A 23,998-nucleotide genomic window follows, 5' to 3' on the forward strand; every position below is an offset into this window, starting at 1 on the left:
TGCCTCTCCTGGCTGGATCCCACTGACAGAGTTAATGAGGGCAAATAAATTGGCAATAATCAGGATTGACTTCTCACAGTAGACTTTAGTTCTGATGGCAGAAACTCTTGGCTACAGGCTTGATTTCCTGTGTGCTTTTAAAGTCAACTACTCTAGGTGATAATGTGTTTCCTGAACCCATTCAGAAATGGACCTCAAGTCCAGCTAAGTTTAGACCAACTTTCCTAAAACGAAACTGAGAAAATGGTCTTTTTACACATCACTTAGGGTCTAGGCCAAATGGTCCCCATTCTGTGATTCATGATAAAAGAACTATATGTCAGAATTGGCTCTAATAGCCAAAACAGCACACTCCCACCAGAAACAGCTGAACATGATATTTCAAGACTTAATATCCTCGTGGGCTCTTCGAAATCTGTTTTCCACATTGCCTCACTAACATGATCCATCTTTTACTTGGCTTCCCATACAAAGAACTGGAATTGTGCCGCCACTTTTACCTACATATGAAGCAGGTCGAGTCTGTTAATGGTCTTCTAGGTAGGGATACAAAGAATAGCTAGCCAAAAATTAAGCTAGATGCTGGAGAGCCCAAGTTGAATAGGTACAGGGCTTGCACTGAAAGAGATCACATCGTTCGGAAGAGGAGAACGTATGTACAGAAACAGTTTTAATATGATGTTATAAGTGCTGTATGTGTTATACATGCTACATACAGGAGAACAGAGAAGAGAACGCCTAAGCTCCCTGGTCACAGAGGAGTGACACGTGAGCAGAATCTTTTTTTTTTTTTTTAAGTAAAGTTGATTTACAATATCGTGTTAGTTTCAGGTGTACGGCAAAGTGATTCAGTTATGCATACCCATTCTTTTTTCAGATTCTTTTCCATTACAGGGTATTACAGGATATTGAATATAGTTCCCTGTGCTGTACCGTAAATCCCTGTTGTTTATCTGAGCAGAATCTTGAAGGATGAATAGGGAGTTCACCAGAAGGACAAGAATCAAAGCTTATTCCAGGCAGAAGGAAGCACCCGTGCAAAAACCCGGAGGTTGAAATGCTGAGACGCCTTCAGGCCCTGGTGAAAGTCATTTTGACTGAGTAGAAAGTGGTAGGAAACTGAGCTGGAAAGCTAGACAGTGGCAAGATATTTAAAGGCTTTTTTATATCACACTAAGAAGTTTTGATTTTATCTTCTATGCAACAATGAGCTATTGAAGGATTTTAAGGGGTGAAATTTTATAAACATTCCTTTTGTTGTCAAATCAGACCATCTATCTTCACAGACAATTCACCCATGAAAACATAAATAACAAAAACAGCCTCAAGGTTCAGTTTACAGTATAAAAATAAAACATTTACAGCAAAGTCATTTATAGTATTGATTACATTAGCTACTTTTTAGTTTTAAAAACTCAGTCTAAATCTATCTTGCCCTTCCGAGTTGAATAACCTAACTTTTGATTTATAAGCACTGCAATAACAAATAGATCTATTCCCATGCTTCTCCCTGTAGCAACTAATAGGATTTGGAGATGGACAGGGAAAGTGGTTAGGCTTTCTCTTAGTATCTCTTGATGACATTGAAGAACTCAAGCCTATTGAAAGATTATCTTGTTTAGAAGAATCTGAGGCCTTTCTCATGAGAGTTGCCGCTGTCAAAGCTACCGGAAGAGCTGCTACTGTCCAAAATCTTCTCACAAATAAGCTACAAGTTCATACCACTTTAGGCAGCCCAACCTCTATACATACACGAAGTAACTTACAAAATATCCTGCCCCAGGTGTGTATGAGATCCGGTGTATATCAGCTGTGGAAGAAACTGGAAACTGAAATAATCCACTTCCAGTTGAAAATTATAATACACCCAAGCAAAGGAAAAAATTAAGGTTCCAAAGCATATTTCTACTTTAGCAAAAGAAGGAAGGGAGGGAGGGAGGGAGGGAGGGAGGAAGGGGAGGAAGAAGAGAAAGGAAGAAGGGCACAACACATATATTAATTGAATTAGAAAATTGTATCTATTAGAACTAGATCAAATACCACCAAGTACTGTCTCTGAGTGAGCAATAAAATGGGATAAAGTATTTTTATCTTTTACCATTTCACTTCCTTTTTAAAGTTTTGACTTCTATTAATTAATATAACTCACTAATGGCATTGTTTGAAAGTAGTCTAATGTTTTTTTAATAAATTACAGAACTATGAGTAAAGTCTTAAGGAAATAATATGACATTTGCAATTGTTTCCCTAGGGATTTAGGAAGTAATAAGATTGAAAATCTTTCATCACTTGTCTTTAAGGATCTGAAGGAGCTCTCACAGTTGTAAGACTGATACGAATTTTCTATCTTTATTTTTTAACTTATTTTACTTCTAAAAATTGTGATTAAAATATACATAAGTACGTATATTTACCATTTTAACCATGTGTAAGTGTACAACTGTGGCATTAACTTCATTCACATTGTTGTGCAACCATCACCACCATCCATCTCTAGAACTTTTCCATCTTTCCAAACTGAAACTCCATACATATTAAACACTAACTCCCCACCAACCCCTGCCCCTCCAGCATCCATCACTCTGTTCTGGCTCTATGAATTTGGCATCTCTAAGTACCTCATAAATCAGCGGAATCATACATATTTGTCCCTTTATGACTGGCTTATTCCACTTAGCATAATGTCCTCAAGGTTCATCCACAGGTTGTAGCATGTGTCAGAAGTTCTGAATATTATCATTCTGAATAATAATCCGCTGTATGTAAGTACCACACGGCGTTTATCCATTCATCCATTGGTGGACACTTGGGTGGCTTCCACCTTTTAGCTGCTATGAGTAGTGCTGCTATGAATGTGGGTGTACAAATATCTGTTCAAGAGCTTGCTTTCAATTCTTTGGGCATATAATCCCAGAAGTAGAATTACTGGATCATACGGCAACTCTATTTTTAATTTTTAAAGGAAACACCGTACTCTTTTGCATAGTGGCTACACTATTTTATATTCCCACTATCAGTGCACAAGGATTCTACTTTCTCCACCTCTTTAACAACACTTGTTATTTTATAGTTTTTGATAATCGCCAATCTAATGGATGTGAAATGGTGTTTCACTGTGGATTTGATTTGCTTTTCTCTAATGATTAATGATGTTGAGCATCTTTTCATGTGCTTATTGGCCATTCATGTAACTTCTTTAGAGAACACCTGTTCAAGTCTTTTGCTCGCTTTTAAACTGGGTTGTTTGGGGTTTTGTTGTTAAGTTGTAGGAGTGTATATATTTTAGATATTAAATCATTTTCAGATATATGATTTACAAATGTATGCTCCCATTTTGTAGGTTGCCTTTTCACTCTGTTGACAGTGTTTTCTGATGCACAAAAGTTTTTGATTTAGATGTAGTCCAATTCTTGTTTTTTTTTTCTCTTTTGTTACCTATGTTTTTGGTATCATATACAAGAAGTCATTGCTTAATCCAATGTCATGAAGCTTTTCTCTTATGACTTCTTCTAAGAGTTTTAAAGTTTTAGCTTTTCTATTTAGGCCTTTAACCCATTTTGAGTTAATTCTGTACATGGTGGAAGCTAAGGGTCTAAGCTCTTTTTTTTTTTTTCATGTGGATATCTATCTGGTTTTCACAGCACTATTTGTTGAAAAGATTGTCCTTTCCCCATTGAACAATCTTGGCACATTTTAAAAATTATTTGACTATATATACAAAGAGTTGTTCCTGGGCTCTCCATTCTATTCCATTGTTCTATACAACTATCTTTTAGCCAGCACCACGCTGTTTTGACTACTGTAGCTTTGTAGTAAGTTTTGAATCAGGAAGTGAGACCTCCAACTTTGTTCTTCTTTTTCAAGGTTGTTTTAGATATTCAGGTTCCCTTGAGATTCCACACGAATTTTAGGATGGATTTTTCTATTTATGCAAAAAAAAATCATTGGGATTTTGACAGAGATGACACTGAATCTGTAGATTGCTTTGGGTAGTATTAACATCTTAACAATATTGTCTTCCAGTTCCAAAACACAGAATGTCTTCTTTAACTGATGTCTTCTTTAATTTCTTTCAGCAACATTTGGTTTTCAAAGTGCAAGTCTTTCACCTTTATTCAGTTTATTCCTAAGTACTTTGTTCTTTTGACGCTATTGTAAATGGAATCATTTTCTTAATTTTCTTTATGGATTGCTCATGGTTAGTGTATAGAAATGCATTCGATTATTGATTATTGTCTGATTATTATGTGTTGGTTTCACATATGGCAATTTTGTTGAATTTGTTTATTATAATAGTTCTGACAGTTTTTGTGTGTATGCGTGTGTGAAATCGTTACGGTTTTATACACATAAAATCATGTCATCTGCGAACAGAGATAATTTTACTTCTCCCTTCGCAATTTGGATGCCTTTTATTTCTTGCCTAATTGCTCTGGCTAGGACTTCCAGTAGTATGTTGAATAGAAATGGCAAAAGTGGGCATCCTTGTCTTCTTACTGATTTTAGAGGAAAAGCTTTCAGCCTTTCACCATTGGCTATGATGCTCACTGTGGCTTTCCTATATGGCTTTTATTATGTTAAGGTCGTTTCCTTCTGTTCATAGATTGTTGAGTCCCTTTCCCTTCTTTCATACAACACATTTCTTATTGTCATCCTTCCTCTCTTCCCTTCTTTCTGTAGTCACTGCCCCTCCCCCACCCAACTAATGGTCTAATCTGCAATAAGTTTCTTAAAAGTGAACCTGCACCTGAGAAGGTCCCTTTAATCAACAATTCTTGTTTCGAGGTGTTGTTTTGCAAAGATTCTGAAATTTTCTCCATTTACACTCAGCTACACTGTCACTCTGACCTCTGTTTCTTTGTTTCTAACTATAGAGCCTTTTACTTTTCATTTCATGCCTCACAAATTGCTGACACAATATGCCACTCTTTGACATGATTTATTGTAAAAAGCATTCAATGTGATTTCACTAATTCAAGTTTTGACTAAATGAGATTCTTCTTTCTTTCATTTAAACCACACCTGATGATAGGCAAAACCTAAAGTGGTGTGGCTTCCCTTTGGGTACCCTGCTGCTCCTCTGGTGGGACCCTCTCTGGACCTCCCCACCTTCGCGCTTATGTTCTCTCAGCTCTGTCATTAACGCACTTACTGACAGCCGTGCACTGGCCTAAGAGTTCTGTTTCCATTAATCCATTTGAATGTCCAACTAGCCCTAGGGGTCAATTGACATTGCTGTACTTTTTTTGTTACTGTTTAAAAGTAACCCTAAGTCAAGAGACACACTTTCTCTTTACTCAAATACTTTTTAAGAATTGACCTATTTCTGCTCTCTTTTTATAACAGGAATCTCTCCTATAACCCAATCCAGAAAATTCAAGCAAACCAATTTGATTACCTTGTCAAACTCAAGTCTCTGTAAGTATACACCTATGGGGATGGTTTTATGACATAATTTTTATTTACATACTAATAGCTAATAAATTCTATAAAATAAAATTGATAGGATCTCAAATCAGAAGCTTTAGTCCCAGGATATTGGTTAAAAGCTTTAGTCCCAGGATATTGGTTAAGATGGGTGCTTGCTGGGCTACAAGCAGATAGCTATTAGTTTAATCTTTCGTATTTATAAGCTACAAATTAGATAATGATTAATCATTTCATATATTTCTGTAATCACCAGAAGCTTATATTGGATTGTTTGCTTGATCCTCTGAAGGCATCTATGCATATTTATTCCTTCATTAACACTGGGTATCTAAGAATTTATTATAACCATCGTTATCCCAAGATGGAATGTTCTAGATGATATAAGTCATTACTTGCAACACACACACACATAAACACACACACACAAATTATGTTAAGGTCTAAGAATTGCCTTAAGAAGGTAAGCTTCAGTTCTTTTAAGTGTTCCCTCAGTAAAATGGCATTTTATTAGAAAAACATTATTTAAAATTATTAGAAAAACTTCAAGACTGTAAAATGCCTCTGCTATTGCAATATTGTCTAAAAGATAATGCTTGTTCATTTATTTCAAATATATATATTGAGTAGTTACTATGCAAAAAACATTGTTCCACTCTATTCGAAGCCAAAAAATTCAAATAAGCAGGATATATACATATAAATAGCAAAATCAAAAAGGCATTGGGAGAAAAAAATGGGTTATTATGGGATCATATGAAATCATGTGTGTGAAACTTTTGAAAATTGTAAAGCACTGCAGCATTTAACGAATATTTCATTCAATAAAAAAAATTTTTTAATAAAAAAATGTTTAAAGGAGTTGGGGAAGTGCCTAGGGAAGGTTAAGTACGAATATTTGGTTCCAAATAAGTGTTAACTAAAAGCATTTTATTAAACTGTCTGTCACGAAAACTCATTTTATTATACCCTGCATAACATATTTTTTGATAATTAATTTGATATTTTTAGCAGCCTAGAAGGAATTGAAATTTCAAATATCCAACAAAGGATGTTTAGACCTCTCACGAATCTCTCTCACATGTAAGCAGATGTTTTTTCTTGTTCTTCACCTTGATTTTAGTCTGTTACGTTTCCATGTGTATTGTGCTAACACCTCCATACCCAATGCGTCCAATCTATTAACATTTTCTGCTGATTAATTTGCCTAAACAATAATTAACTCTTAAAGCGTTGGTATTGGGTGGGGTGATTTTTAGTTCTCCATGGTCTGGCAGAATGAAAGGAGTTTTGTCTGCATGTCAGACAGCAGGAGTGTGGAGGGAACCCACTCAGGCTTGTAAACTCGCCCGAGCCCTGATGCCACTCACTGATGGTCAAGTTTGTCCACTCAGCTAGTAATTTGTGCACATGGCACAAATGCGACCAGATGAAGAAGTTACGTAAACAACATAAAATAATTATAAATAATTCATGTAAATGGAGGAAGGGAAGAGAGAAATCCTCCTCAGTGAAAATTGCCCACAATGTCAGGGCATGATGTGCAAGAGTGTATGGATAAAATGGTAAACCATGAAAAATCTTTTATTCAAACAGTGTGTCTCATCATGCCATCAATTACATGCTTCAGAAACATTTTCTTTAATTGAATGGAATATATAGCAGTATATATATGAAATATATTCGAATGGTCTCCATGCCAAGGTAATTAATTCCCAATCATTTAGAAAGTGTCATGGCAGTCACCACCACTCTATAATCTTGCTTGTATTTTAAATCTAACAGAGGATAGTGGGAGTTTTTTTCCCATAATTCCTCAGAGAGCATGCCTATAAAATAACCTTGGTTGCACACAACATAAAACACTCTGACTAAATTAAGCAAAGCAGAGTTTATCGGAAGAAAATGGTGTAGGTCACAAAACCCAAGAAACAAGGAGCAGAACCGAAGTGAGCAGAAACCACGGCAGATCCTGGGATCCAGGCAGCAAGAGATAAACAACAGGACAATATACTGTAATTGTCAAGTTTTTATCTTGTATTTTACTACAACTCCTTATACTATAAAGATCACTTATATTTTTTGCCAGAGTCCACCCCTTTAGGGGCAGAAAGATCTAATTTAAATCCTAATTTCTGCATTTATTAGAAAATTTCCTAGCAGATAATTGCCTCCATTGAAGAGTCATCTTCTTGTATGATGATACTGACATCAACCTCATGGAGCTGATCTGAGAAGTTATTCTTGATACTTGGGAGATGCTCAATAAACGGTGCTGGTGTTAGTGGTAGCACAGTAGTAATTACTGATTATCCCGGTGGTGTTTTATTAACAAGGGAGGTCTCTCTACTGATGAAAGAATTCACTCAACACACATTTATCGAACACCCTATTATGTACCAAACTCTAGTGTGAGGATAAGCATGTTGTTAGCAAGTAGCTACAGATCACACAAATGCTATACTAGAAAAGCCATAGAAACACAGAGGACAAATTCTCTTCCCCTGGGTTTGAAAAAGAAAAATCAGTTGCAGCAACCGTAGGAGTTATGTAACGGTGGATTTATTAACACATGCACTAAACGCTGAAAACCCAGTAACAAGTTTCCTTGGGCGGATTGTCCTGATCACATGCTAACATTTGACTTATATTCTAAGACATGTCTAACACTTGTATGTTTATTACGCCTTTTTGCGGCTCTCACCCACACATTCTTTTAAAAACCAAGTTAATGAGAATTAAACTTAAGGTTAAATCTTCAGTATCCCTAATGTTTTACATTCATTCCTCTGAGTTTTATATTAAGACGTTTTCTTTCTACTGAGAGAATGTAGAAAATAGCTATGAATGTAGAGTGACACTGACTTCAGTTTAAAATCTTCTTTTCCCTTCTCTCTGCACGCCAGCTATTTTAAGAAGTTCCAGTACTGTGGCTATGCACCCCATGTTCGCAGCTGTAAACCAAACACGGATGGAATCTCATCTTTAGAGGATCTCTTGGCGAGCATTATTCAGAGAGTATTCGTCTGGGTTGTGTCTGCAGTTACATGCTTTGGAAACATCTTTGTCATCTGTATGCGACCTTATATCAGATCTGAGAACAAGCTGCATGCCATGTCGATCATTTCCCTCTGCTGTGAGTATCTCCTGGCTGAAGAGGAATAACAGTTTCAAAATATGTGAAAGCGTTGCTATTAGACAATAAGTAACGAGAGCGGTAGAACTATGAGATTTTAAAAATTTCTCCCCTTTGCTTATATGTTGTTTTCACGTTCGCTACAATGAAAATAAAATTACTTTAGCGATAAGAAAGAAAATAAGTTTTTAAAATAAGAAAACTCAGTCACCTTACACAGATTAATGAAGGGCTCATTCATTAATTTTTTTCTCATAAAGAAGCTTTTGTTCATTTGCTTTCTTCTCTGAAGGAAGAAGAAAGCGAATTTAATATTATTAAATAATTTATTTAAAATTATGATATTATAAATAATATCTTTATTATTTAATAAAATAATATTTTATCAAAGCATATAAAATCTTTTACTATAATCAAATTGGACCCTTTCATGGTTCCAGAGCTGTGTTTATTTCTTGTTTGAATGTCCAGTTCATGGATGCTGACTTCAAACGTTGTTTTTCTGGTCTCTGAGCTTCTACACTCTTTTCCATTCATAATTTGAAATATTTAAATAAGAAAGTGGTTTAGGTAGTATTAAATTTTTTAAGTTTTTGAAACGTGATTGCAAGGTATTATGTTAAATGAGGAATACAAAAATAAATTAATTAAATAAAAGCAAGAAACCAGTCCTCAGGGTGTTTATAATCTTGGTCAAGTGGCCTATAATTTACCCATCCTACCTCAAGCAGGAATCAATCTATATGATGTTCTCCTTCTTTACAAGTGCTGTGCCATGTCTTACTCTCGCCCTCACTCAAAGGATAATGTCGAACTGTCTTTTCATTGCAAGCTACCCAAGAAGCAGAACTCAGAAATGGTTTACTACTTTGTATTGTTAGCTACACAATTTTGAGTTTGCTCAATTTCCCTGATAAAGGCTAGAATATAACCTCGGTGTTTAAAGATTAGGGCCAGCCTTACGATGTATACCGTGATGTGACTTCAGGAACGTTGTATAGAATGCTTGCGCAGTCAAAAAAAAATCTCACCTACTCTCTGATATGTAATATTTGCTTAAAAAACAAATACACCAAGAAGTGTATCACATTAACAGCTGATGTGGGGGATGGAGGAGTCTGAAAGAGACAGAGAAAGATGGGAAGAAAGAATCAGAGAGAACAGTTTTGCTTCGACCACCCCTGGGTGACTCATTGAAGCCCCTCAGAATTATACTGACTACAGAGCACTTCATAATTATTCACATCTTCAAAATGACAGACCTCAAAATTCATAGTCAGTACTCTGTCATAGCAACTTCTGGATTACTTTCTCTGGGATTTTGAATGACTTAAGTTTCTTAAGCTGGGAGAATTTCCATGGAAGAGATGAACCAAATTATAGCTTCCCAATCTTGTCCCTAATTGAATGCTCATGCATTTTACTCATTTACTCAGCACCGCTAGGTGACGGGACTAGAACAGAGAGCAAAACAGACAAGATCCCTGCTCTTACAGACTGTGTGTTAGACGAAAACAGAGGCATGATTACATAATTGGCTGCAGAGGATGCTCTAAGAGTGCTTAGCAGGAAGAGTTGATGAAGTGGTCCTTACCCATAAATGAACTCTTAGAATAAAACTTCCCTCCCCCGCCCCCAAGATACAAGGAACTTGGCTATTTGGGGCTAATATTAAAAATATTTCTGGGGCTTCCCTGGTGGCGCAGTGGTTAAGAATCTGCCTGCCAATGCAGGGGACACGGGTTCGAGCCCTGATCCGGGAAGATCCCACATGCCGCAGAGCAACCAGGCCCGTGCACCACAACTGCTGAGCCTGTGTTCTAGGGCCCGCGAGCCACAAGTGCTGAAGCCCATGCGCCTAGAGCCCGTGCTCCGCTACATCACGGGCCACCGCGATGAGAAGCCCGTGCACCGCAACGAAGAGTGGCCCCCGCTCGCCGCAACTAGAGAAAGCCCGCGCGCAGCAACGAAGACCCAAAGCAGCCAAAAACCAATAGATATATAAATTTTAACAAAATTCTGCTTAATGATAACTCCACCTTACCTATTCATTTCTCTAAATTTGTGAAATTCACTGATCCCTGTAGGTGCCGACTGCCTGATGGGAATCTATTTGTTTGTGATCGGAGCCTTTGACCTGAAGTTTCGAGGAGAATACAACAAGCACGCACAGCTGTGGATGGAGAGCATTCACTGTCAGCTTCTGGGGTCCCTGGCCATTCTGTCCACAGAAGTATCAGTGTTACTTTTAACATTTCTGACAGTGGAAAAATATATCTGCATTGTATATCCTTTCAGATGTTTAAGACCTGGAAAAGGCAGAACCATTACAGTTTTGATTCTCATTTGGATTATCGGTTTTATCGTGGCTTTCATTCCACTGAGCAATAAAGAATTTTTCAAAAACTACTACGGCACCAATGGGGTATGCTTCCCTCTTCATTCAGAAGATACAGAAAGTACTGGAGCCCAGATTTATTCAGTGGCAATTTTTCTCGGTAAGAAACTCTGTATTAGAAGCCCTTTCATTCAAATGCTAGAATAAATCACAATCTGAACCTCATTATGCCTTTTAATATTTACAATTTTCTATTTCAGATCTTCTAACCAGAATGGACATTGAGGGTGGATTGTATCAGAATCCCCTAAAGGGATTATTTTTTCTAAATTACCAGTTCATCATATTAATTCTTATGTGATACACTTGAATAAAAGACAAGATGCTAAACACTTGCATTTCATGCAATCACCCTAATAATACTAAGCAAAACATATTTTAACTCTTTGCCTTTATAATATGAACAAATTCAAAGTAGCCACACAAGTCTTTGGCTTGGGAGCAGACAACCAAGTATGTCCTCTTGTGAAAAATATTCTCAAAATATAACAAAGTAATTGAATTACCAAAAAAATTAACACAAGACAGATTAATTTAATAAGCCCAAGATAGTCATTGAATCACTATAATCTAATTTTAATACGCCATTTTAAAAATAAACAGTTCATCATGCTTATAGCTTCAACAATATTTAGAATTTTTTAATTAATGATTTTTGTGCCTTAGTAATTCTTACAAAGAACAAAAAACACATTGTGGTCTTTGTATCTTCTCCTTTACAATAACAGCTCAGGGTATGTTTGCTTGTTCTGAAAGAATGTGCTTATTCATTAATCATCATCTCTGTGTTCTTCATAGGTATTAACTTAGCAGCATTTATCATCATCGTTTTCTCATATGGAAGCATGTTTTACAGCATCCATCAAAGTGCCATAACAGCAACCGAAGTACGGAATCAAGTTAGGAAAGAGATGATCCTTGCCAAACGTTTTTTCTTTATTGTTTTTACCGATGCATTATGCTGGATACCCATCTTTATACTGAAATTCCTGTCATTGCTTCAGGTAGAAATACCAGGTATGAATTTTTTCTTCCTTAAAGAAATTAAAAATCTGTCCATTAATATTTGCCTTATAGAGTTAGGTGATTCTATGTTGGATGCATATACATTTATAATTGTTATATCCTTTTCTTGCATTGATCCCTTGATCATTATGTAGTGTCAATCTTTGTCTCTTGTAACAGTCTTCCATTTAAAGTCTATTTTGTCTGATATGAGTATTGCTACTCTGGCTTTCTTTTGATTTCCATTTGCATGGAATACCTTGCAAAATAGTGCATCAGGAAGAAATATGCAATACTCAGGTATTCCTGAGGTATTCCTCAGGAAATATGAGTTCATTTTGTTTGGGACTTTATGTGCTTCCTGGATCAGATGCTTCCTTCTTCAGGTTAAATTAAATAATTTTCAGCCATTATTTAATCAAATACATTTTTTGCCCCCTTCCTCTCTCTTTTCTCCTTCTGGGAACCCTATAATGCAAATGTTAGTACACCTGACGCTGTCTCTGAGGTCCTTTAAACTATCCTCATTTTTTTTTAAATTATTTTTTTCTTTTTGCTATTCTGATTGAGTGATTTACACTATTCTGTCTTCCAGGTTGCTAAGGATTCTTCTGTTTCATTCTTCTGTATCACTTACTCTGCTGTTGATACCCTCTAGTGTATTTTTCATTTCAGTTATTGTATTCTTCGGCTCTGATTGGTTCTCTTTTACATTTTGTTTCTTTGTTACAGTTGTGTGCTCCTCTAGTCCTTTCCCAAGGCGGGTGAACATTTTTATGACCATTGCTTTAAATTCTTTGTTAGGTAACTCACTTATCTCCATTTCTTTTGGTTTTTCTCCTGGGGTTTTATCTTGCTCTTTAATTTGGAAAATAGTCCTGTGTCATCTCATTTTGTTTGACTTTCTCTGTTTGTCTCTGTGAAATTAGGCAAAACAGTTGCCTATCCTGAGCTTGATTTGTGTCCTTATGTGGGAGCACCCCTATGCGGTCTGCACATGCCCAGTGGCTTTGGTGGGAGGGCTGAATCTGAAACAAAAGGGGCAAGGGTTTTCCTGGGGCATGTCAAGCCCGTCGCCTTGGTGGGGGTTTGGGGGTTGGAGACGAAGGGGCTACAGTCAGAGCCCCATGTGAGCCAGGGCTTCTCCTGGGCCACTGGCAGCTGCTGCCTTGAGGGCTGGGGGGCTGGAGCCAGAGCATGGCGGGGGCTACAGCTTCTCCTGGTGCAAGCTGGAGGCTGCCACATGTTCAATTTTTTCCACAAATGCCAAAAAACGTAGTGACTATGGGAACAAAGGAACAATGATTCCAATAAATTATACTCACTGTGTTGAAATTCTGATAATCCCATGCTTAAGATGACCAGAAAGGAACACAGGTCAAAATTATCATCAAATAATTACTTCATTTTTTTTTTTAGAACATAAGAAATTTTTCTTCCTGAAATACATAGCAATTTAGGGAACATTACCCCAGAGTGTGAGAGACGACAGAAGAGGCACTCTTGATATTTAAAAATAAGGCGCATCCCATTCATTAGGATGGCTGTTCTCAAAAACAGAAAATAACAAGTACCGGCAAGGATGTGGAGAAATTGGAACTCTTGTGCTGGTAGGAATGTAAAATGGCACAGCTGCTGTAGAAAACAGTATGGTGGTTCCTCAAAAACTTAAACATAGGATTACCATGTGACTCAGCAATTCTACTCCTGAGTATATACCCAAAAGAATTGAAAGCAGGGAATCAAACAGACATTCATACACCCATGTTCATGACAGCATTATTCACAGTAGCCAAAATGTGGGAGCGAAACAACCCAAGGGTCCATCAACGGACGGAGGCTTAAAGCAAATGAGTTATATACACACAATGGATCATTATTCAGCCTCTAAAGGGAGGAAATTCTGATACATGCTGCAACATGGATAGATTTTGAAAACATGATGCTACTGAAATAAGACAGTCACAAAAGGACAGATTCTGTAGGATTCCACTTATATGAGGTAATTAGTGTAGTCAGAGTCACAGAGATGAAAAGTTTGTGAATGGCGTTGTCAGGATTAGGGGGAGGAGGGGGGGAGGGGGGAGGGAGTAGTGTTTAAAGGTACAGAGTTTCAGTGTGGGAAGATGAAAAAGTTTTGGAAATGGATGGTGATACAACAACGTGAATGTAGTTAATGCCACTGAACTGTACACTTAAAAATGGTTAAAATGGAGAAGTTTATGTTATGTATATTTTACCACAATAAAAATGTATAAAATCCTGTTAACTGTATGTATACTGCAATATATATTCATACTTTAAAAATTTATAAACATACAACTTTAATTTTGCTTTATCCCATGGTTGGTGGTGATAGTGCCTTACATTTTATAAGTAAAAGAGGGAAGAGAGCATAAATTAAATTATAATAAAAATCTGAGTATTAGGTAGTTGCATATATACTGCAGTAATTTTAAGATAAGGTTAGCCAAAGATGTTTTCACTGAAATAAATATCTAGTCAAAAGCCTAAAACTGCATAGGTGTTTTTCAAACCAATAAATAGCAGAAAAGAAATCTATTAAAGCTAAGTCTATATATTCTGAGAAATATTACATGTACTATCTAATAATTAAAACACTTGAAAAGGTATGATTCAAATACTAAACAATATTGTTTTTCCTAAGATGGAATCATATCTGAGTAATATATAATCACTTGGTAAAACACATTTCTACCCAATAGAATACTTTTGTTGATGTATTCGAGAAAAGCTACTTAGCAAAAAAACCTGGTTTTTGATAGTGTTAGCACCTCCCTCAAACACTGGCGTCCTGGAAACACATACAGACTTGCTATTTAATTATATGACATCAAGGGGAAAAAAAATAAGACTCAAAAGTCAGTGTGGGGGGCTGGGGGGTTAGGGGAAACAAGGACAAGGTGTCTCCATACCTTGTAAACATCTATAAACACTCAAGGAATTTCATTTTTCTCTTCCAGGTACCATAACGTCTTGGGTAGTGATTTTTATTCTGCCTATCAACAGTGCTTTGAACCCAATTCTCTATACTCTGACCACAAGACCATTCAAAGAAATGATCCATCAGTTTTGGTATAACTACAGACAGAGAAGATCTATTGACAGCAAAGGAAGTCAGAAGACATACGCTCCATCGTTCATCTGGGTAGAAATGTGGCCCCTGCAGGAGATGCCCTCTGAGCTAATGAAGCCAGCTCTTTTCACAGACCCCTGCGAACTATCACTCATTTCTCAATCAACTAGACTCAATTCCTATTCATAACCGACTGAAACCTATTTCTACACAGAGAATATCGTGGGATGCTTTATGATGGATTTATTAGGATAAAATAAATTCCACAAAATAATTTATAATAACGGCTAAAATAAATTAGCTTACATGGACATGAGGCTGTTTGGGAAAAAATCAAAATGACTGATGCCCATGTAAAGGGAAATAAATTATATTGATAATGTGTATAAACTGGTACATATTTTGGATAGGAAACTAAGAGAAATCTACTTCAAGGTTCATTCATTCTTTTACCATGCATTTATTGAGTACCCACTGTGTGCATGGCACTGCAGTAAATTCCTGGGAGTAGACAGTATAGAATCTTTTCAATTTGCAATGTTAAGTTGTATTTAACTACAAGAATATAAAAAGTTCATCTGCAGCTCCTAGTTTAAGGTAGAGCTTTGTCTGTCTTGCTTACCAGCAAAAGTGAGAATCACAGACACTCTTAAATAAAGGTTTATGGTTTTGGAATAATCAGTATACTAGCATCAGAAAAAATGTCTGATTATTAGCAAAGTACAGACATTTTGTTTTAAGAACTCATCTTACCTCTCTTCAAGTATGTATACTTGAGAGCCAATAAACATATTTATTACTATGAAAAAAGAGCTCTGATATTAACTCAAAACAGCACCTCTCTGTCTCTTCCTTCCCAGTTGTCTTTTTGCTTTAAATGAGCACCATTATATGAGATCATAAAAAGAGAATAAAAGTATGGCAAAGGAATGAGTCAGAAAAGCTAGAACAAGGATAGACATTTAGATCAGTGGAACAGAAGTGAGAGTCCAGAAATAAAACCCTCATATTTAACAGTCAGTTGATGTTCAACAAAGACGTCAAGACAATCAAAGGGGAAAGAACAGTTTTTTCAACAAATGGTGCTGGGACAACTGGATATCCATATGCAAAATAATGAATTTGGACCCCTACCTTGCACCGTATACAAAAGTTTACTCAAAACGAACTGACGACATAAATATGACATGAATCACTTAGAAGAAAATATATGGGAAATCTTCCAAACCCTGGATTTGGCAACGGATTCTTAGATATAACAACAAAAGCATGAGCAACAAAAGGAAAAAAAATGGATAAACTGGGCTTCACCTAAATTAAAACCTTTTGTGCATCAACAAACATTATTAAAAGAAGTGAAAAGACAATCTTCAGAATGAAAGAAGTTTCATTCATATATCTGAGAAGGGTTTAATGCCCAGAATATATAAAGAACTCTTATAACTCAACAAAAAAGACAAGCGACCCAATTTATTAAATGTGCAAAGGACTTGAATAGACTTTTCTCCAAAGAAGATTCATAAATGGCCAATAAGCATGTTCAATATCACTAATCATTAGGAAAATACAAATTAAACTATAATGAGATAACACTGCACGTACTAGGAGGGCTATAATTTAGAAAAACAAAAACAAAAACAGAAAATAACAAGTATTGGCAAGGACGTGGATATTGAAAACCTTTCTACATTGCTGGTCAGAATGTAAAATGATGCAGTCACTGTAGAAAACAGTTTGGTGATTCCTCAAAAGCTTATCATAGGGCTTCCCTGGTGGCGCAGTGCTTGACGGTCCGCCTGCCAATGCAGGGTACATGGGTTCGTGCCCCGGTCTGGGAAGATCCCACACGCTGCGGAGCAGCTGGGCCCGTGAGCCATGGCCGCTGAGCCTGCGCGTCCGGAGCCTGTGCTCCGCAACGGGAGAGGCCACAACAGTGAGAGGCCCACATACCAAAAAAAAAAAAAAAAAAAAAAAAAAACTTATCATAGTATTCCCATATGATATAGCAATTTCATTCTTGGGTATAAACCCAGAAGAAAACAGGACTCAGATCCTTGTATTCAGATACTCATCATAGCATTGTTCACAGCAGCCAAAAGATGGAAACAACCCAAGTGCCCGTGAACTGACGAAGAGATAAACAAAATGTGGTGTATACATATGATGGAATATTATTCAGCCATAAAAGGAATAAATTCTGACACATGCTATAACACGATGAACGCGAATAAACCAGGCACAAAAAGTTCAAATGACTGTATGATTCCATTTACATGATATATCTAGAATAAGCAGATTCATAGAGACAAAGTAGATCAGAGGTTACTGAGGTGGGAGGGTTGGGGAGATGATGCCTGAGAAGTACAGAGTATCTTCTTGGGCAAAAAGAAGTTCTAAAATTGACTGTAGTGGTAGATAAACAACTCTGCGGTTACATGAAAAGCCACTGAATTGTACACTTTAGATGGGTGAATTTTATGGTATGTAAATTATCTCAATAAAGCAGTTAAGGGAAAAGAAAAAAAGGGCCATAATGCATTGATTCAGGACCTGAACTTCAGGGGGAAAAGATCCGCATGTTTTACTCTATAGGACACTTTTACTCTACAGAGAAAGTCATCAGGGGATGAGTTTACCTTCTGTTCATGTGGTCGGCAAGTTCATCAGATACTTTTTAGCTCTGAGCTATTGAAATTTTTTGCTTTCATAATCTGAAAACATTACACAGGAATAAAATGTTTTCAGGTAGTTTTAAATACCCCCCAAATGTCTGAAACATGAAAATACTGGAATCAAAAACATAACAAATTTATTGAATAATTATATAGATTTCTTTTGAAAATAAACTACCCGAACTTTAATTCTGTTAAAAATATGCCTTGTCTGAGTCATTTCTGTTCTTACACGGAATGATACCAATGTTTTCCACATGAAGAATGTGGTAGGCTTTCAACAAATGTGTATATATATATATATATTTGCTTACATATATAAAGAGATTTATTATAAGGAATTGGCTCATGTGATTATGGAGGCTGGCAAGTCCAAAAACCTGCAGAGCCAATGTCCTAGTTCAAGTCCAAAGGCCAGAAGCTCTGTAGAACCAGGAAAAGCTAATGTCTCAGTTCACAGGTCATCAGGCAGGAAGAGCTATGTTTCCAAGGCCTTCGACTGATTGAATGAGGCCCACCCAGATTATGCAGGGCAATCTGTTTTACTCAGGCTACCAATTTGTTAATCTCATCCAAAAATGCCCTCACACAAGCACCCAGAATGTTTGGCCAAAATATATGGGTACCCTGTGGTCCAGCCACGTTGACACATAAACCATCGCATGGGAAGAGTAAATAAAATCACAACCTTGAATATTAATAGGTCTAACCAAAAGCTAGGTCGCTAGGTATGTTATAGACAAGCATATTAGTTTTGGTGTCAGAGGCCCTCAGGCAAATTATTTCATCTCAGCCTGTTTTCTATTCTGTAGATGGGAATAATATCACTTTCCTCAGAGAGCTAATATGGTTACATGAAATAATGTCTATAAAGCTCCCAGCATACTGTCTGATACATATTTCATACTAGGAACTTTTGAAACTAAATACACTATTTTAATGCTAAAAACTCCATCTTATTGACTTCAGCCTCTTGAGGCTTTTAAAAGTTTACATCAGTCAGAACAATAAATTGTCTGAGGTTTGTATAGAGCTGGCAATGAGCTAAGTTTAAATTTTTTTCTGAAGTCTTTAAGAAATGTTTATGCTCTGAGCTCTTCCCCAATCTCTCCCATGAAGCAGAGCAAAAAGAAATATAAAACGGGATTATTTTCTTTAAAAGCCACTCTTGAAAATAAGATGAACTTCTCTGTGGACCCTACCGGGCAACAGAAACTATAAGCAGAGCGGAGCTTCAGGCCTGTGAGCTCCAACATTAGCAGCTATAAGTTTGGTAGAGGAATTAACTAAAGTGTCCATAGACGGCTCAGTGCCTGAAATCAGGGTTAGCCCAAGCTGATGGCAATTAAATAAAATTAGAAATCAACTAACATGCTTTTTCTAACTTAAAAAAAAATACATGGGGGAGGCAGGGAGAGGAACTCACACAAAAACCAAAGTAGTACAGATCACACTCATGATACAGCCAAAACAGGGGAAGTTACAGGGAATCTTAGCTTGAGATCAAGCAAATAGATCAAAAGAATAGAGAGCTCAGACTGAGGCATTTATATGGCAATCGAATGACATGTAGCATTTGAAACATGGTATTTGGAGGAACACCTATACACATACAAAACAAGACCCGAAAATTAAACCATAAGCAAAAAGAAATTCAGGTGGATTAAACACCTAAACATTAAAAACAAACTTTTTTAACTTTTGGAAAGGCATATAGGAGAGCATCTTTATGACATTTCCTAGACAAGACCCAGAAAACACTATTATGAAAGATTGGTGAGATCAAATTAAAATGAAAAATGTTTATTCAAGGAGACTCTATAATCAAATATAAAAATAAACCACAGACTACAAAAGATGGTTGAAACATACATGATGGATCATTAGTTAGTATTCAAAATATGTAATACCTACAAATCCATAAGGGAAACACAAAACATAACAGAAAAATGGACAAAAGGTATGGTCTGGGAAATCACACCGCATTTCCTCAATAGGCTGGTACTTACACAAGTCAGCACTATTCAACGTGGGAGACTCTACAGGGCCATGGGTTTCAGGCGAGAGAAGACCACTGGGGCCCTCTGGAGGCTGTACTACATACACAAAATAGTAGTGTTTTTTTTTTTTAAACTGAAGTATAGTTGATTTACAGTATTAGTTTCAGGACAGTACTTTGCAGTGTTATGAAAACGTGTATACGTATTAAAAATACAAGAACGCAAACTAGAATATGCACCACCTCTAGGACAGTGGTTATCTCTGGGGAGAGAAGAAGGGGATGGGATCAAAGAGGTAACAAAACAAGCTTCAAATGCATCTAACATTTACATACATGCATAGATCTGAAGAAAACATACCAACTGCTAATTCAGTAAATCCACACGGTGAGAATACATGGGTGTTCTTCAAATCATTCACCTTTCCTGTTAGGTTTGAAATATTTCAGTAAAAAGTTTTAAAATAATGAACCCAAAGAAATGGAAATAACATTTGGTTTGAACAAAAGTTTATTTTTGTACATTTTAAAAATTGCAATTTTCATGACACATAAGAAAAACAGTTTTCTAATATCAGAACAAGCATCTCTTTGGTATAGGAACACACCATATGTGTTATCCTTAACTTAAAAAAATTAATCAAGAACCATGACCTAATATGCTAAACAAAACTATCCTTTGCCCATCCATGTGTCCCCTTTCACAGGCCCATTGTGGGGCTTGGGAATATAGTTCCGTACATACCTCCTTACCTACAGAGAAGTAAGATACTGTATCGGAGGCATCCAGAAGTTACACAGCAAGAGAATTAGTTGGTTCAATCACTGACATATACGACACAAACCCACCAAAAAAGAGAAAGAGAGAGAGAGGGAGCGCAACGTAAGATACGGGACAAGTGAAATAGAACACTGTCATGAAGATCGAATAATAGGAAAATAATTACACCATTTAAATTTGATGCATTTTTAAAAAGTAACTTGTTTAGGGCTTCCCTGGTGGCTCAGTGGTTAAGAGTCCGCCTGCCGATGCAGGGAACGCGGGTTCGTGCCCCGGTCTGGGAGGATCCCACATGCCGCGGAATGGCTGGGCCCGTGAGCCACGGCCGCTGAGCCTGCGCGTCCGGAGCCTGTGCTCCGCAATGGGAGAGGCCACGACAGTGAGAGGCCTGCGTACCGCAAAAAAAAAAAAAAAAAAAAAAAAAGTAACTTGTTTAGAATTATTATATTTAGAATTATTACTTGCCAAGCTCCAAAATAATACAGAGCCACAATTTTGATAAGGCACTTTAAAGAGAGCAAACATATAACAACATCAAATATGAGAAATATCCATGAAAGCAGTTAACCTTAGGAAAAAAAATAGGCATTCTTTCAAGACAGGTTTCAGTAAACGCTTTTTTGGAAAGCATCATAGAAGGGTGAAAAATATTTATCATATATTATAAAAAGCTGTCAACAGTTAAAGTTCAAAATCCTGTTTAAAAAAAAAGATAATATTTTCCTTCAGGTCAATGAGGTTCTGACTCAAATATCTTTTCGAGAAACAATTATAATCTTTATGCTAAAAATAGGAAGAAAAAACAGATTTTAATTATGTTGTCAACTCTTATTCATCAAACATTTAGTGATTGTTGTGTAACAGACTTCTAGCTGCTGGACATATATAAGTAATAAGACACAATCATTGGTTCTAGGGAATTTAGCCTAATGGAGCTGAATCTAACATTGGTCCATATAATAAAGCTCGACTTCAAACTCTGCAAGTTTTGGTATCTTCTTGCAAACTGAAGAGAATAATGGTCCACCTGCTACTGGTAGCACTGTGGCATTATTAATATTATCTACTGATTAAATTAACTTCCGTAGAAGAATCTTTGAAAGTTTAGAGAACAGAAAATGTTTAAAGATAAACGGGCAGCATCAAAAATAACATCATATTCTGTTTTCACAAAATGAAGAAAACCAAGAAAAATTTCATCTTCTGTATACAGAACTGCTGGTGGTTATCCTATCCACACGGTACATGTGCACACATCATAAATGAGGTGGCATGGATTATTACAGTCAAATCAGTTGTCAGGCTTCAAGGAATCGTAGCCTTCTTTCAAGAGGTCCCGCCATGTTTTAAGGAAACGTGCATTTTCTGTACATTTGAAGGCAAGCTCTTCCACTTGAGCTGATACTGCAGATGCAGCTTCAAGAAGTTTGGTTAATGAAAATGCTGCCTGAAATTATAAAAAAAAAAAAAAAGTCAAAGAATAGAAGCTTTTTTTAAAAAAAATTCTCTCCACATCTTATAAACCAACCTGAAAATAACTTAGAACCTCGAATCCAATGCCCAAGTTATTTTCTTTCAAAGTAAAAAAATCTACAAACTAAAACATCAGCTCTTGGAACTGATCAGCTCGTGGAACCTAAGAAATTTTCTTTCTTTTTTTTTTTTAAATTTAGTTGCTTCTTTGCTTGCACCGGGTCTTAGTTGCAGCAGGCAGGCTCGTCCCTGGGGCACGCGGGCTCACTAGCTGTCCGGCGCCGGCTCTACAGCGCGCGGCTCAGATGCCCAGGTGGCACGCGGGATCTTAGTCCCCAGACCAGGGCTCGGGCCCGCCTCCGCTGCGTTGCAAGGCGGATTCTTAACCACTGGGCCACCCGGGAAGTCCCAGAAGTTCTTCTATATGAAGCTTTGAGGAAGTATGTCTGCGAGAAAGATAATCCATGACGGATGAGACATGAGCAGTCAGCATTTTTTTTCGTTGAAAATACACTAGAGTCTCATTTAGCTCAACAAGACGCCTTGGGCCCGTTGACACCAAGTACCAGAAGTATCTGAAGGTCTTCTTATGACACAGCTCTTACCGATACGTGGGTACCAAGGGCCGTGCTCCACTGTCTTTACCTGTGAACGCGGCAGACCGTGAAAACGTACAGACCAAAGAACAGACCCTCAAGTTACACATCCGCACTGCATTCTACGCACTCACTTGGAACCAGCCTGCTCAGCAGAGACAAACTGCTGCAGCACTCTCGCCATCTTCTAGAACAACAAATACCGACTGAGCAACGAGACATTAACGGAGTTCACTCCGCAGTTTCTGATCTGCACGGGAGGGTCTCCCAGTTAAGACACACCCTACACTTGACCTTAAATCGTGAAACCGGGACCCCTCGGGGAGGAGGGGTTTGGAAATTGGAGGTTCAACAGAAGCCGTCCAGACCCGGCGTCCCAGCAGACACCCCGGGGAGGGGTCTCTGCCCCGTTAGTGGAAGCCGTCTGGACCACCGGGCGGGGAGTGACCCGTCCTGACTGGGTCCGCCCGTACAGATAATCGCCTTGTCAGCGGGCTCTGGGCAGGCGGCCAACCGGGACGGGGGCGCCTTAAGTCCCGGCAGAGGGATCACGGCCTGGCCCTCAGCCCCGCAGACGAGGTGGGGCGGGCGACGCGAACTGCGCGGTTTCGGGTTACAGCGCCGGACTGGAACCCGGCAGCCGAGCACGAAGAACCCCCGGCGCGGGCGCGGCGCGGGAGGGATGCCCGGGACTCCCGACGCGAATCCTGAACACGGGCGGGACCGGCCCGGACCCGCCGGCCGCACTCACGTCTCCGATCTGCAGCTCCACCTCCTCCAGCAGGTCCACCGGCCGGCCGCTGTTCCTGTTCGGAACCGTCCGGTCCAAACCCCCCGGGGTGCCGGGGGAAGATGCTGAAGACGCGTCTGAAGACGAGGCAGAGGAGGGCGGCGGCTGCGGGGAAAGCCGAAGCGGCTGCGGGGAAAGCCGCAGCTCCTCCGGGTCCGCCATGGAGAGGGCTGGGGGTGGGACGGCACCTCGGCGGCCGAACTAATACCAACCGACTTTCAACCGCTCGCGCCTAAATCCCAGCTGGCCCGCCTCCTCGCCGCTCTCGGCCCTGGGCCGCGAAGCCCTGTCACTTTCTCGGGACAGCCAATCAGGTGCCAGTGAGTGCGCCTCGGGCAGCTCTGCGCTCCCGGAGCAGAAGACAACACCTCCCAGGGTGCCGTGCGCGCCGCTCCGCCCCACCTTCTTGGCACTGCGCGCGCGAAGCGCCCTGGGATTGGTGGTCTCGGCCCCCCAGAGCTCCGGCGGCCTCCGCGCGCCCCGGTGAGAGGCCGCGCCCCGGTGAGAGGCCGCGCCGCCTGCAGCCGCGGGCAGCGCCGGGACTTGGAGTCTCTTCCCTTGCCCCCTCAGTCCGTGACCCGGAAGCACTGCCTTCGTCGCGTCTCGCGCGGCGCCAGTGCACAG

General features: G+C 38.7%; 2 protein-coding genes across 5 annotated transcripts in view; one reads left to right on the forward strand and one right to left on the reverse strand.

Annotated features, from left to right (window-relative positions):
* RXFP1 (relaxin family peptide receptor 1) overlaps positions 1-15,252 on the forward strand; it is a 41,391-nt gene extending 26,139 nt beyond the window's left edge. For 3 of the 4 annotated variants that reach the window (XM_060011584.1, XM_060011583.1, XM_060011582.1), the window contains 7 exons: positions 2,252-2,323; positions 5,347-5,418; positions 6,439-6,510; positions 8,334-8,563; positions 10,651-11,061; positions 11,760-11,978; positions 14,951-15,252. In XM_060011584.1, the coding sequence (XP_059867567.1) occupies positions 2,252-2,323; positions 5,347-5,418; positions 6,439-6,510; positions 8,334-8,563; positions 10,651-11,061; positions 11,760-11,978; positions 14,951-15,252 (1,378 nt within the window). The remainder of the gene's footprint in view (positions 1-2,251; positions 2,324-5,346; positions 5,419-6,438; positions 6,511-8,333; positions 8,564-10,650; positions 11,062-11,759; positions 11,979-14,950) is intronic. The other variant, XM_060011585.1, reaches the window with a different exon arrangement.
* A 4,792-nt stretch (positions 15,253-20,044) lies between these two features.
* C5H4orf46 (chromosome 5 C4orf46 homolog) lies at positions 20,045-23,951 on the reverse strand. The gene is made up of 2 exons (XM_060011938.1): positions 23,336-23,951; positions 20,045-21,962 (listed from the first exon to the last, which is right to left on the reverse strand). Exons 1-2 carry the CDS (start codon positions 23,534-23,536, stop codon positions 21,807-21,809), a joined length of 357 nt encoding a protein of 118 aa, XP_059867921.1. The 5' UTR covers positions 23,537-23,951; the 3' UTR covers positions 20,045-21,806.
* Between the last annotated feature and the right edge of the window lie 47 nt (positions 23,952-23,998).

The sequence above is a fragment of the Delphinus delphis genome, chromosome 5 (assembly GCF_949987515.2).
Source record: "Delphinus delphis chromosome 5, mDelDel1.2, whole genome shotgun sequence".
NCBI classification, from domain to species: domain Eukaryota; kingdom Metazoa; phylum Chordata; class Mammalia; order Artiodactyla; family Delphinidae; genus Delphinus; species Delphinus delphis.

Excerpts from the sequence above, each read along its gene's own strand:
- C5H4orf46 (XM_060011938.1), bottom strand. The coding sequence starts at position 23,536 with ATGGCGGACCCGGAGGAGCTGCGGCTTTCCCCGCAGCCGCTTCGGCTT. Across the intron at positions 21,963-23,335 it reads TGGAGCTGCAGATCGGAGAC|GCAGCATTTTCATTAACCAA; the intron begins GTGAGTGCGGCC and ends TTATAATTTCAG.